Below are 15,450 nucleotides of genomic sequence, written 5' to 3' on the forward strand. Positions count from 1 at the left end.
TTTTTTTTTTTTTTTTTTTCTACTTTTCCCTTTTCCCTTCCAAAAACACATTCTAGGTTTTCTTTTTTTTTTTTTTTTTTTTTTTGGCAGTTTCCGAAAAGATTTGATGGGATTGATCGTCATGATAGATATTCAAATCGGAATGTTGTGTTCTTTGATGTATGTCTGAAGTCTTTTTTCATTTCATTTTTATCTGTTTGCTTTTATTTGAGAGGCTAATTGTATTACTGAAAACAGATCAATATGAAAGGATTAGATGGCATACAAGGATGTTGGAACTGGGTGTGTCTTCAGAAGGTATACACTTTATGGATATGACGCACCTGTTAAGAAGAAGCCTCCCAGTAGGACCTGCAACTGTTGGCCAAAATGGTGCTATTGTCTGTGCTGTGGGTCTAAGAAAAAAAAGAGTGGAAAGTCAAAGAAAGAGACCAAGAAGAAATCAAAACATAGGGAAGCATCGAAACAAATAAATGCACTTGAAAATATTGAAAAGGGTATTGAAGGTAAGGATTGCAAGTTTTGTTTTCATGTGCCTTGTCTGATATATATTTTATTTTCTATATTTGTTAAAAAGGACACTTCAGGCTAATATACGAAGCTGTGTTGCTATTGCAAAATTAAACAATGAGAAACCATCCAGTGTGTTCCTAATTAAACTGCAGAAGAAGTTTGGGCAGTCACAAGTGTTTATCACCTCCGCACTCAAGGAGGATGGTGGAGTTCCTTAAGTTGCTAGTCCTGCCTATCTTTTACAAGAAGCCATCCAAGTCATAAGTTGTGGATATGAGGACAAAACAGATCAGGGAAAGGAAGTAAGTGAACAAGTCCTTGCATTATCTTTTTATTTTTCTTATATGTTAGAAAAATCTGAACAGAAAGAATGCATTGTATGGAGCTTGAGCTATACTTAAAGCTTTCACTGCCGAATCTTAGTGATACAATAATAATGAACTTGTCACACTGTATTTGTGACTTGGTGACAGTCAGCACCAAAATAACTTTGGTATAAAAACATTAATTTTGATGCCTAGTGTTGAGCTCTGTTAAATTTTTTTTTTCCATAATTAGGATGAGTAGTGAAGTTAAACATCCATCTAATCGTCTATATCTTTTGGTCAAGATGGCTTTCTGCTTGTTTGGTAAAGTGTCAATTGGTCCTTCAAATGCATGTGAACTAAATGGATAATTTTTGCCTGTTTCTCATCTGCTTTTTTTGGATCCATCTTTAGATGATCATCACATTGTTGATCTAATAAATACTATTATCAATCAATCACACAATTGGCTAACTGTTTCTTTTTTTTTCTTTTTTTTTTTTTAATATGCAGATTAGCAACTATGCAAGTCTTTCATAACTATTGTTGCCATCAGTACTCTCGAGATGTAGTGGGGTGGGGTTGGGATAGATGACTGGTGGAGAAATGACCAATTCTGGGTAATTGGAGGCGTTGCATCGCATATTTTTGCTCTAGTCCAGGGTTTACTTAAAGTTCTGGGTGGTGTGAACACAAACTTCACAGTTACCTCCAAGGCAGCAGATGATGGAGAATTTTCAGAGCTCTACATCTTTAAGTGGACATCCTTGTTGATTCCCCCTACAACTTTATTGATTATAAATATAGTTGGTGTTGTGGTTGGGATTTCAGATGCCATCAATAACAGGTATGATTCATATGTTTAAACTCTATATGTGTGAGTGCGTGTGTCTATATATATATATATATATATGTATATGCAAAATGTCAAAAGAGGCTTTTAATTTGCTTTTTAAATATAGATCAATTAGGAGCAAACAAAGAAATATATTGGTATAGGCCTTGAAATATATATATATATATATACTCCATGAGCATGAGGCCACCCTGGTTCACAACGGCTTATGTTCCAGATCATCCATATATATATATATATATATATATATATATATATATATATATATATATATATATATATATTAATATTACTTAATGCTCAAACTGTTTTATTGAAACGTCTATCTAGATGATAAATTTTTGTTGGCATGTTGACCAGTTCATGTAGTATCTTTTAAGTATATATTTTAAATTTTATTGGTGATGCTGAATGTTGTTGCATGTATTTTGGTGACCCCAAATTTGTGGTCAAAAGTGACATATTGAGTAATATTGAGTAATTAGTTCTGTTTTTTGGGAATGTACTTTTCAGTCTTTTATATAAGGAGTCATGATCTCATTTATGTTTAACTTGTCAAGAGACTAACATCCATTTAGTATCTATGATGACATGTTTTAAACTTCTAGGCAACCTCATTTGCTGTCCATATTCAAGTTATATGCCGAGGAGTAATATTTATTGGCCCATATGCTTTTGCTGAATTTTGTCTGAATGTTTTATACAGTTTTGTATGAGTTATATTTCTCCAAGTGCCCTACATAATCAATAAGTTAGTTTTATTGATAAGTTAGATTTTTTATTTTTTCAGCATTGGAGGAGCAAGTGAGGGACCGAGCAGAAACTTGAAGCAAAAAATTGAAGGTACAAGTGAATGCTGAGATAACTACAAAAACAAGGATTTGAAGCTCTCTCTATCACACACACACACAGACAAAGAGAGAGAGAGAGAGAGAGAGAGAGAGAGGTAGGGAATAGGGAGAAAGAAGCATTGGTGGTGGTTTATCCCCATTAATGTAAGTTGCTTCTCTAAACAAAATAGAAAATATTATGCAAGTTCATGTTGCATAAATTCAAAGAATTTATTGTTGAACCTTTATTTGTGCTACATTGTATGATTTTTCATCATCTTTTAAACTGATCAATTTTGAACCTTCGTCATTATGAGCTATGTTTATGATATTGTGTTATTTTTAATGAGGACAATGTTTGTCTTGCATGGTTAGGATGTGAAATTATCTCTTATATGAAGTTGTTTTTTTGTTGAATTTAATGAGAGATCTGAATGTGAAACCATAATGTTTGAGATTGGTTGGAACCATAGGTTATCTTTAATAAGCAATGTCACATATAACTTTCTATTTCTTTAGTAATTAAAATCTAATTATTTATGATATGTATTGTACATAAAACCAAAAACCGATGGTATGTGTGGTTGGTATGTTGCCTAATGTATAATGGACACTAATATATAAAAAAGATTGTAACTTTTAAATCCACAAGATGCATTGGTTCTAAACTAATGGAATTGTTTGTACTAAGATTCTGATGATAGATTGGTACTTTTCCTGAAAATCTCTTTGTTTCTGCTTCTCTAGCAGTCCCCATCATTTTCCAAAATATCTAAAATTGGTCCTATTCCATACCACTAGGCTTCAAGGATATCTCTAAATTGATTTGCTTTTAAATTTATTATAGTTTTTGGTGTTGGTAACATTTTCCATTATTGTTGAATAGGTGGAAAGTGGTGGGAGATGAAAATAGGATACAGTATGGCACTTTCCCTGTACCCAAACAAGGCTTGCCAATAAGGGTATTCAAAGGAAAAGAAGGACATCAAGGAGACCTAAAAGTTGTACCATATTCTTTAAATCCTTAGTATATGTGGCCCAAAGCATATATATCCTTGACTAGTACAGTATATACACTATGATAAGTTAGAGGAAAAACTCCAAAGATATCTCTGACTGATAATTAATTTGATAGATGTAGTAATATATATATATATATATATATATATATATGTATATGGAAATTCTATGGTGAGGACGGTCCGCATGAGGACCGCAGTATTAGTGACGGTTTTTCATTGTATTAACGACGGTTTTTTAGAAAATCGTCACCAATACTATGAAAAACCATTACCAATATTGTGGTCCGCATGAAGACCGTTCGCACCATAGACAGACTGTATATGTATATATCCATATTAAACATCCATTAACTCAGTAGCGTCGGCAAAGTAACTGGTAAAACCCCTTAACACTTACATGTTTGTTGAATAAATATTCACTATTGAATATGGTTGTAATAATGTTATTATCTCGATATAATAATTGTTTTTTTATAGTGGTGACTGTGGCATGTTTACACTCAAGTCCATGAAGTTTTTACATGCTAGATTACTATTGACTTTCACACAAGATGACATAGAGTTATTTAGGAGGAAGTATGCTTATGAAGCTTACAATAAAGAACTAAGTATATGAGCTGGATGGTGATGCATTTTTCTTTACTTTTGTCATGTTTATAGATGCATCTTCTTTATTATTTTAGCCTTTTAATTGTAAAGATAATGGTGACTTATAATATTCATTTAACAAAGATAACGATGTATTATTGATGTAAAGATAACTAATTGAGCTTACAGAAAATATGCCATGTTTATTTATTAGAATTCCATTATGCACAAACATCTTACATTTTGCTTAATTGCAGCTTCTGTAAATTTTTCTACTTGTCGGAAAATTTTTCATCTAGGCAGAAATCCTATATGGAAGTCAATTGAAGCTTCTGGATAATTTTCCAACAGGTGGAAAATTTTTCCTCCAAGCGGAAATCGTTTTCCTCCAAGTGGAAATCATTTTCCTCCTGTTGGAAAAAATTTCCTCCAAGCGGAAATTATTGAATAATATTTAATCCTATCAGAAACTAATTTCATCCACTTGGAAAATCAATTTCTAATAGGTTATTTAAATTAATAGTGGGGTAAAAAAATTGAGAGTGAAAACAAATATTATATAAGATAAAGATGGATTTAACAAAAAATGTATTGACTTTTAAAATCAATAACCATTTAAAAGAAAAGAAAAATGATATATATTTGTTTTTCTTTTCAAAATCATTTGGATATTTCATAAAATGAGATGTAAAATAAAAATCTAAAATCGACTCCAGAAAGCCTTTTTTTCATTTGGGATTAAATTCTTTAAAAAAAAAAAAACTTGTTAATAACTTTTCCACCGTCGAGTAGAAAATATAATATCCAAGATATGAAATAATTATCAAAAGATATTAAACCATAACACTGAATTAAAACTTCATAATTCGAAGCATAAGACAATGAATTCGTACATCTCTGGCTATAATGTCCAACATCACCACATCGGCTACATCTATGTCCAATAACATCTTCACCTTCGGATGGTATGCGTTGCATCCTCGGCCTACTGGCTCACCTACGTGTCCATCTCGGTGGAAAAACAATACGACTTGTCACGTCATCCAAAGCATGCCACTATTTTTCATATAACACAGGGTAAATGGACTCAGCATAAGCTGCACGATATGCATCCGCGGTGTAGTAATGAGAACACATGCAATAAGGGGCAATTTTGCTTTCTCCGTAAGCGGCAATGATCACAAGGATATTGATTAAGATCGAAGACTTTGCATAAGCATGTTTTTTATTGGAGATTAACTATACCCCTCAAACTCCCATCTTCCACAAGAAATTCATGCATATTAACGGCCTTCACACGGAGTCCGATAGACTCCAAATTTTGGAGTTTGAGTTGTTCTTCCATATGGTCAGTCACAGGCTTCGTTAATTTTGCACCTACAGTACGTCGCTCATAAAAAAACCTTTGCAGTAAATCCCATATGTGCTCAATTAATGCTCCTATTGGCATCTCTCTAGTATCTAGCAACATACCATTCAAGCTTTCTGAAATATTGGTGGTCATGATAGTGTACCTTTTACATGGAGAAAGAGAACGTGCCCACCTTGTAGGGTCACATGATCGAATGTACTGGACAGCCCTACTGTTTTTTGCCTCAATTTGCCCTATATAAAACTCAAAATCTTCAATCAAATATGCATTAACTACGAGCATGAAACATTGTATTATTGTTTCATCTTTTGCATGTTCATTTGCTTTAATATTTCTGCTTATATGGTACGTGCACAGCGCATGGTATGCATTGGAAAAAACTTTGCGTAATGCCTTTTCAATAGCGGGGTGTCTATCACTCACAAACACCAAATCCGAGAAATCTCTAATGGCATCCTTGAGGTTTTGGAAAAACCATGTATATGCTTGCTCGTTCTCTCCATCTCCAATGTCGAAAGCCAAAGAATATATTTGCTTATTGCCATCCATGCCCGATGCAATATACATATACCCTTTGTATTTCCCTTTCAATGTAGTTACATCAACTGCCAACACGGGTCTTATGTGAGATATAAATCCCTTAATGCTTGCTTCAATCGCCAAAAAGAAATATACAAAATTGTTATTATTGTATGTTTTGATATGTGTAAGAGTCCTAGGGTTCTTTGATACTAACTTATAACAGTAGGCAGGCAACTTAGCAAAATTCTCCTCTAGAAATCCCCTAACACTGTTAAGTGCACATTCTTTACCTCTCCATGCTTTGTTGTAGCTTATATTCACCCTATATTTCTGCAAAAAATCATGTTGAATTTTTTTGGGTTTGTAAACACATACAATCCCTTCATATGTAGATTTAATACATTGCCCGATAACCCGTCTACTGGTCTGCTTATGTTCTCGATGCACGATATCTAACGAGCAACTGTGTACATTATTAAAAATTATCATAACAAATTTTTTTCCATTTTTAAATGTGTTTGCACGTAGTTGCATTTACAAGTATTTTCCAAGCATACAACCTCATACCGTTGTGTAGTTTACAGTTGTGTAGTTGGCCGTATCACCTGGAACTCCTTATTTTCACGCAAGCAATAGGTACTCAGTTTATTCTGTAAGTTACGTTGCGAAATAATTGTCCAACTACTATGCTCCACAGCCAGTGAACTTTGACAAAAATATGGCCATAGAACTACTTTTGTTGCTCGATGATATGTGGTCACTTATAGCACGATGAACCCTAACATCATCAACCCCTTCATTGTTCATTTCAAGATGCATATCATTATCATTGTCTAGCAACTCATGATCAAAATCTACATCATTATGATCAACATGATCCTCTGCTGCATTGTAATTCTCGTAATGATCAATATTATGCAACTGCTCATACTTCTCATCGTTAGAAAACCATTGAGCATAGTCATTTCCAACATCAACTTCTTTGTGGATGTTAAATGATGTTCAGGCCCTATGAGCATCAACTTGATCTCTAAACTAAGTTTCATGAACCATAATTTCTTGAGATATGGCCTGAATAGCTTCAGTACCGGAAACTTGTGGTAGACGAACGCCAATTGGAGGACAAGCAAAAGAATGAAGATTACTCCCATTATCCAAAGCAAAGGCTATTTGATGAACATTTCTAGATATATGTTCAACTTTCGAAATCACTTCAACATACAATGGAGGCCACATCATTGCCATCCCTCCATTCCTCATTTCTTAAACAAAGCATTTCACATCCCTATCACAGCATATTTTTGTAGGATCTAACTTTTCTGCACATCGTCCATATATCCATTTTAGCTTTAGCAAATATTCATTTCGATCTATCTCAATGGAATTGAAAATCTCATCCTCTAACTCTGATTCTGTGCATCTCTTGTCGACAGAAACCATTATAATTTTACCATTTCGATATTCCTAATTGTCACCATCATTTTGTACCAATGTTCCATTGTATAAAATTGCAATTACAATATCATCATCTTCCATTTTATTACAAAATTAAATGAATAATGTTAAACTTAATAAATAAATATATAAAAATTTGAATAATACTAAACAAACATATTAACTGTATTAAAAAAGTCAATTCTGTTTTTTTTGGGGCTAAATATAGCATTTTCCTACTGGCGGAAAACTGGCAGAAAACTCACGAAAACTGACAAACTGGAGGAAAATGGCGGAAGTTCATCTTTTCCACCAAATTTCCTCCGTTTTTACTGTTTTTTGCGTTTTTTCAATTTTACACAAATTTTTCTCCATTTTCAAACCATATGTCACCTAAGTATCTTTAAACTCACATATAACAGTTTATAAATTAATTTCTTACATACCCATATTAAATAAAAATCTTAAAAAACACAAGAAAAAAGAGAAAAAAAAAATACATACCCATATTTCCTCAGTTTCATCTAATAAAAAAAAATAAAATTTTTTTACCTGAGTTTAGTTTCAGAAATGAGAAAATACAAGCAAAAGAGAGAGAGAGTAGATGAGATGCAAAGAGTGTTTGTGGTCTGTTAGAGAATGTCTTGCACAAAACATGAACGGATGTGTAGAGGAGGAAGGAAAAGGTAAGAAAGAACATATTGTGTAATTTTCAATTTGGTCAAAAATATTTTTGTCCTAAGGTGGCTAATTTTTTTTTTTTTTTTAATTTGCTATTCTTCAAAAAACGATTTACAAGGTGACTAGTTTTCGAAAAACCCTCATAAAAAAGAGTATAGGTATCCATTAGCTTCCATCTCTAACCCTTGAAATCCTGATTAGGAAAGGGGTTAGATATGTGTTGGGTAAAAGTGCTTTTGCTTTGATGTAGACTTGAAGAATTGGTGGGGTTACCCATGAAATTCTAATTAAAAGCCTAGAGGACTACGTGATAAGATGTCCATATAAGATATCTAATATGAAAAATCCTCTTTTTAGATTGAATGTAATTTTTTTTATTAATAAGGTATAAATTTTAGGATTACTATAATTTAATTTATCCCTCAAACTATGACACATTTTTATTTTTTTCATATTGCCTCCAAATGATTATAATTAATTTATTGCATTGCATTCCAAATTATTATTATTATTTTTTGTTTCATTGACGTCCAACCATGCAATTTTTTCTAATTAATCTGGTCATTCAAGTCATATGCATATACAGTACAAAAGTAAAATAAAATATCATAACAAAGTTACATAGGCTATTTACAATCGTCCAAGTCATTGGTAAAAAATACTTAGATTGGACTAAAATGTTGTAAGAACAATAATTTATATAGCGATCTGAGAAATTTTATAGTTTAAAAGATAACATGAGAATATATCATAATTTGAAGGGAAACTCTAAATGGGATATAATTGTTCTAACCTTTTATTAATTTTTCAAATTAATATTTTAATTTATTAAAATATTATTTTTGAAGATTAGTAAATGACAACCTTCCCATATTGTTTAGGGATGAGAATGCATTGAAATTGTACAAATATAAATTAGAAATGTATAGACGCAATTTGCATTTGTTCCACATTGAAAGCGCAAAAAGCTTAATTCAACATATATTAACTAGATAATTAGATAATTAATTAATTCTCATTAAAAATTAATTTAGTTAATTTAATTGCTCATCACTGTTTTTAGTTAAAATTTTAAATATTAAAGTTATGATGTTTTAAAAGTTTTCATTTTTGATTCCATTGATTAAATATTTATTGGAAACTCTCCACTCACCACTACTTTTCATATATACTTTGGTGGAAATTTTTTTTTTTTTTTTGGTTTAATATAAATTTTGTAATGAGATCTTGTTCAATATTTCTGCATGTGGACCAAGTTAAGCTCACCGCACTAGATGATGTCATCACTGAACTTAAACTGAGACGATGCTTCTTTCGTCATGGTGAGAGGACCTGAGGACGGAGGTTAGTGAGGCGCTTGGTCTCTTGCCCCTGTAGTTCCAACTGAAATGGGTAATCCACCGTTATTTTTGTAAATATATAAATTGGATAAATAATAAAATAATGAGTGAGTATCTTTTTTTTTTTTTTTGAAATTGATATTGAAAGCGTTGACACCCAATTTGATTAAAAAACTAGTGCAAATGTAAATCAAAAGCCAATATTAAAAGTAGGATAAGAAATCAAGAGAAACAATATATACAAATAATAAAAATTACAAATATTATGATTTAAAGCTCTAGGATATAGATATCTCTCTTATTCTTCCTATAATTGAATTTAACTTGGGTAATTACTAATGGATATCTATTCTTAATTCTAACAAAGGTTTTCTAATTCCCTATTCCTAGGAAAATTAGAATCTATGAATAATTAGTGAAAATTCAAGAATCTTTTCCTAAATTAACCTAAAAAGCCATGCATTAATTTTTCTTTTCTAGGTTACCCACTTCTAATTAAGTTTTCCAACTCTAGTGACAAATTTATTCAATAACCCTTTCCAAAGTAAAATGTATAGATCTACACAATTGATTTCCATTCTAATTAGGTATATTATAACATTAAATCTAGCAATTACAATCCAAATAAAAGTTTCGTCAACATCCTAGATATAAATCTAACTATTCATGTACAAAATATAAACAAAATCCAAAATAAAATGTATATCCATCATTAATCCCATGTCAAATACAATATATATATATATATATATATATATATATATATATATATATATAAATATATACCCAAATTTAGAGAATGATAAAAGATAGAGAAAACTCAAAGGAGGAGGAATCTTGTAGAGGAATCTCTTCAATCTTCAGTCTTCAACCTTCTTCCAAGCCCAAGCTTTTTCTCTCTAAATTTAGCACTCTATCTCTCTACATTAAGTGTGTTGCTCTCTAGTTCTTCTCCAAGCTATCTATAATGATGCTCCCCTTTTTCCCCTTTCTACCAAGCCACCAAATAAAGCCTCATAAAATGATCTCCAAAACCCTATCTTTTTTGGTTAAATCTAACCCTTAAATCAAGATTTAAGTATTTTAAATTTGCACATGACTTTTACATGCCTATTTAAAATAAGATCACATGATTTGCACATGTAAATCTCTACATTAAAGGCATATGCCTTGCACATGCTTCCACTAATGCTTTATTTTGACCTAAGTAATTAAAAGTCAAAATTAAAAATCAAAGCATGGAAAGTCAACATTTTAAAAATTTTAAATAATGAATGGTATGTTTGATTTACTTTGCATATGGTGAGCTTTTTTCCTCTCCAAAGTTATTTTCAAAGCTTTAAAAACTATGTAAATTAGGCTTAATTTCACTTTTGAGCTTATCTACACATATACACAAAAATATATCAAAATAACTATAAATGTTTAAGTTTGTCATAAATAATCAAACTATAAAAGATTAAATAAGTGAGTCAAAACTCACTTTTTGTTTTGTTTTGATTTTACATTCTTTTCTGTTTTTGCTTTATTAATTAATTAATATATAAGATTAAAGAGTTTCTTTCTTAATTAGTGACTTCATGAAGATGGAGATTCATACATATACATATATATATATATATATATATATATATATATATATATAATATTCCATGCATTCAAATTTATAATTTGGATATGCTCCATTTTGATGGATTTTTGATTAATTTCTGACATTTTTATTTATCTCTAATAATACATTAAAAAGTAAATAATAATAAAAAAATAAGTTGGTAAGTAACACGAGTTAATAGACCTAAGATTTTAATGGTAATTATTTTCATTGTGCTATTTTTTTATTTTTTTATTTTTTTTAAATTGTCGCTTTCATATAAATACGTAGATCTTGATATCAGGGGAAGTTAAATTTCAAACAAGTTAAAAACAACGTGGAAAATTCGTGGTAAGATTTTTTTTTTCTTTTTTTTTTTTTTTTTGGTAATAAAGCGCCGGCAAAGTCCTGGTTGCGTTGTGAGGTTAGCATGCGCTGTGTGACGGCGTCGCCAACTTTTACGTGGGACCTTCACACTTTGCTTCATTTTTAAATGCAAAAAGAAAGGTAAAAAATCCCTTGCAAGTTATGACGGGTTCAGAAGAACGATAAATATATAATTTTATTTATTTATGTGATGTGATTTGGAGTTATAATGTGAAGTAATTTTTTCAAAAAAAATAAGAAACGTATATTAATTCTGATTTTTTTATAATACTTTTTATTTTGTGAAATATATATATTATGGAATTGGGAGAAAAAAAAATAGTAACAGAAACAAAGAAAGTAAAAAACAAACACACAATTTACGTGGAAACTCTTGATGGGAAAAATTACGGGCAGGGACAAGCAAATTCAATATCGAAAAATTGATACAAAGATGAGCAAATTTACGCGATATCCTAAATCTCCAATTACAGTCAAAAAAATCCCAAAAGCATAAAAAATATATATATATATTTAGACTGTTTGCGCGAACATAATTTAATTGCTGTCTAGCTAATATAGGAATATTCATTAATTTGTTGAAGGACGAATCTTCTTCAGTTTTACCTGATGACCAAGTATCAATAGAGGTCCATCTGCATGCAGAGGTAGATGATGATGACTACTGTAGAAGAGCCAGGGATAATGCAAACCGGCAACGTGCAAACATAGTGAAGATAGTAAAGGAAAAGGACAAGGATTCTTTACAGAGTTTTGGAGGCGTTCGAGGAATTGCCGAAGCTCTTTGTACCGATCTAGAGCTCGGGATTCTTGGAGACGAAGAAAGTCTTGAATTTCGAAATGCAAGGGAAAGTGCAGAAGCAGCACAGATTTCCTCAACACAGGCAGCAAGAGAAGCTCCTATACGGCGAGGCCCGATTGGATATCTTAAGAAATATTGCAACAACCCGACATCCTACTTCTCTCTTTGTGTGCTGTGCTGTCCATTGCGGTCAGTATCAAGCAGGAGGGCCGGAAGACTGGTTGGTATGAAGGCGCCATCATAACAGTGGTGATTTTCATATTCATACTTGCCCCTATTTTCTGCAATCTCATACGCAAACGACCACAGAGGCTTTTGGAGATGCAGAAACCAATCGATACAGTAGTTGTGATCAGAGATGGATGCCAAAAGGAATTATTAATCTCCAATGTTGTGGTGGGGGATGTGGTCTGCCTCACTAGCGGATCTCCAATCCCTGGTGATGGATTAGTCATTGTTAATCCAGGTGATGACCACTCCCTCCTTGTTGTCGATCATGATGGTTTGGAGTCAACAGTTGATGAGAAAACTCCATTTTTGTTCTATGGTGCGAAGGTGATTAACGGCAACGGACAAATGCTGATAACTTCTGTGGGACTGGACACAGTATTGGGGGAGCTGATGAATCAAGTTTCCAATACTTGCAATGAGACCCCATTACCAGCTCAACTTGAAAAGGTTGGCACAACAACACAGATAGCTGGGATCTCAATCTCTATTTTAACCCTTGTGGTGTTGTTCCTCCGTTTTATGCTTGAAGGCAAACATACTACGAATCAACACTCAGCTGATCTCCCAGAGCTAAAGAATACAGCAGCAACCAAGGGAATTATTGACATCATCAAGAAAGTTGCCACAAAACCAGATGGAAAGATCTGTCGCTTCACAACTTTACTGGCCATTTTGCTGGTAGGAATCCAAGAGCCAATTCCTTTTGTCATCCTATTAGCCACGGCTTATATGAGAAAAAGGATGTTTTCAGGCAAAGCTTATGCTGAGGACCTATTGGCTTATGTCACAGTAGGCTCTGCCAATATCATTTGTGCTGAAAAGTTATACCAGCCCGAAGTTGTTAAGTGCTATGTTGGTGGGGAAAACATTCAGAAAGGCTGCTGGGCCGACTCTGGAGTAGGTACATGCGTTGTTGAAGTTCTGTGCCAATGTATCAGCACCCCAATACTGATGGCGTTGGTTCATGGTAGATCAACAGAAGATCCGCTGCTTCCATGGGCTGCCTCGGAACTGGGGATGGATATGGAGATTTCGAGGCAAAATTCCACCGTTCAGGAGATGAAAGCATTGAGCTCCAATGAGGAAGGAAGTACAGAGAACATGGAAGATACGATCAGCGAGTATGCTGGAAAGGCCCTGCAACGACGATATTAGACATGTGCTCCCTTTACCATGACAGGAATGGTCAAATAAAGGAAATGGATGTAAAAAAGTCATGGGAGTTTAAGCATATTGTTGAAGGAATGCACACTGACCATCTCAAAACCATTGCATTTGCTTACAAGGATATTGATATTTCAATTGTAGAAGAAAATGACTTGACATTAGTAGCAATGGTAGGCCTGAAAAACACATGCTGCACGGAGACAATAGATGCAATTAGTGCTTGTCAAAACGCTGGAGTAAAAATCAGACTTGCTTCAGAAGATAATGTTTCAGTTCTGAAAGACATAGCTCATAAGTGTGGATTAAAAATGCTTCGCAACTCAGACAGATCGGTGCTTGAAGGTACAGATTTTCGAAGTCTTACTGAAACAGAGAGGATGGATCTAGTGGATAAAATTGCTGTTATGGGAAATTCTCATCCATCTGATAGGCTCCTCCTCGTTCAGTGTTTGAAGAAGAAAGGCAATGTGGTTGCAGTGGTTGGAAACAGAACAACTGCAAGTGCTACACTAAAAGCAGCTGATGTTGGGGTGGCCATGGGGATTTGGAACAGCGAAATGGCAAGAGAAAGTTCAGACATCATTGTTCGAAATGGAAATTTCGGCTTGTTTGTGAGCCTTATCAGTTGCGGAAGATGTACTTACAACAACATCCTGAAATACATTCAATTTGAGCTCACAATGATCATATCAGGGAAATTGATTTCCTTCATCACCACAGTGTCTTTGGTAGCCATCCCAATTACGGCGATCCAATTGATCTTAGCAAACTTTGTTGTGAACCTAGCTGGTGGGCTTGCTCTATTAACAGAGCCACCTACGGATGAACTGATGCTCAAATCTCCAATCAGCCCAACTGAACCTTTCATCACAAAGGGCATGTGGAGAAACATAGCAACTCAAGCTCTATACCAGACATCCATCTTGGTCACCCTTCATTTCAAAGGGAAAAATCTACTTGGCATTAGCGAGCAGGTGAGCAAATCCATTGTCTTCAACAGTTTCATGGTCTGCCAGGCATTCAACCTGTTGAATTCAAGGGAGCCAGAGAAGAAAAACGTGCTCAAAGGGCTTGCTCAAAATCCTTGCTTTCATATGGCTGTGTTTATCATCCTAATCCTGAAGGTATCTTTTACTGAGATTTCACATATTCTTGTGGATTATGCCAGATTGAACATGAGACAGTGGGGTTTGTGTATTCTAATGGGATTTGTTTCATTGCCAATCGATTTGGCTGTGAAATTGACCGCCAGCTTCATCAAGATTTATCCACTCCTCCCTAATATTGGATCTACAAGTTTCACGGCGTCTGTTCCTGCGGAATCAACAGCTTCTAGTATTTTCGAGCTCCCTTGGATTGCTGCTGGGAAAAATTCTGACTCCACTACTTTGGCTTAGTAGTCATGCATATCTATACATGTATCTTGGAAAAATGAAGCTTATTTTGCTCCAAGTTTGTACAATAAATATCACCAAAAGTACTCTTTTTTATCTAAACTCTATTAGCTTTGCCTTTTTTGGATAAATATTTTCTTAAAAAGGTAACTCACATTGCTAACTATATTAGCTAAACTGGTGGGTCTTTATTCATAGAAAACAATCAAAAATTGCATAAAGCAAAACACTTAATTACAGTGCTGCAGCTTATCAGGAAAAATAAAGTTATATAAATAGCGAAATGTAGCAACTAGAGTTTGTAGCAGAGAGAGATATAGTTAGTTTCATTAAGACTGTAAAACAGAAGAACAACAAAAAATAAAAAATAAGACATAAAAAACAGTTGCATCTCGTCTCTAAGTAGTGAAAGAAC

General features: G+C 33.3%; 2 protein-coding genes and 1 long non-coding RNA gene across 3 annotated transcripts; all 3 read left to right on the top strand.

Moving 5' to 3' along the window:
* The first annotated feature begins 65 nt into the window (after positions 1-65).
* On the top strand, positions 66-1,721 carry LOC125419304 (uncharacterized). The gene is made up of 3 exons (XR_009635092.1): positions 66-159; positions 238-815; positions 1,332-1,721. It is a non-coding gene; the product is annotated as an uncharacterized LOC125419304 (long non-coding RNA).
* Positions 1,722-9,442: 7,721 nt separating this feature from the next.
* Positions 9,443-13,629, top strand: LOC125422440 (calcium-transporting ATPase 12, plasma membrane-type). Its single transcript, XM_060818560.1, has 3 exons — positions 9,443-9,467; positions 11,994-12,348; positions 12,438-13,629. Exons 1-3 carry the CDS (start codon positions 9,443-9,445, stop codon positions 13,627-13,629), a joined length of 1,572 nt encoding a protein of 523 aa, XP_060674543.1.
* Positions 13,630-13,631: 2 nt separating this feature from the next.
* Positions 13,632-15,038, top strand: LOC107415244 (calcium-transporting ATPase 12, plasma membrane-type). Its single transcript, XM_048474215.1, has one exon. The coding sequence runs from the start codon at positions 13,632-13,634 to the stop codon at positions 15,036-15,038; it is 1,407 nt and encodes a 468-aa protein (XP_048330172.1).
* Positions 15,039-15,450: the final 412 nt, after the last annotated feature.

Source organism: Ziziphus jujuba, chromosome 1 (assembly GCF_031755915.1).
Source record: "Ziziphus jujuba cultivar Dongzao chromosome 1, ASM3175591v1".
Taxonomy (NCBI): domain Eukaryota; kingdom Viridiplantae; phylum Streptophyta; class Magnoliopsida; order Rosales; family Rhamnaceae; genus Ziziphus; species Ziziphus jujuba.

What these genes read in the sequence shown, in the direction of transcription:
- LOC125422440 (XM_060818560.1), top strand. Translation starts at nt 9,443, where the DNA reads ATGGTGAGAGGACCTGAGGACGGAG. An exon ending in GAGAGGACCTGAGGACGGAG is followed by an intron (nt 9,468 to 11,993) that starts GTTAGTGAGGCG and finishes ATTGCTGTCTAG; the next exon opens with CTAATATAGGAATATTCATT. An exon ending in GCAAGAGAAGCTCCTATACG is followed by an intron (nt 12,349 to 12,437) that starts GCGAGGCCCGAT and finishes CATTGCGGTCAG; the next exon opens with TATCAAGCAGGAGGGCCGGA.
- LOC107415244 (XM_048474215.1), top strand. Translation starts at nt 13,632, where the DNA reads ATGTGCTCCCTTTACCATGACAGGAATGGTCAAATAAAGGAAATGGAT.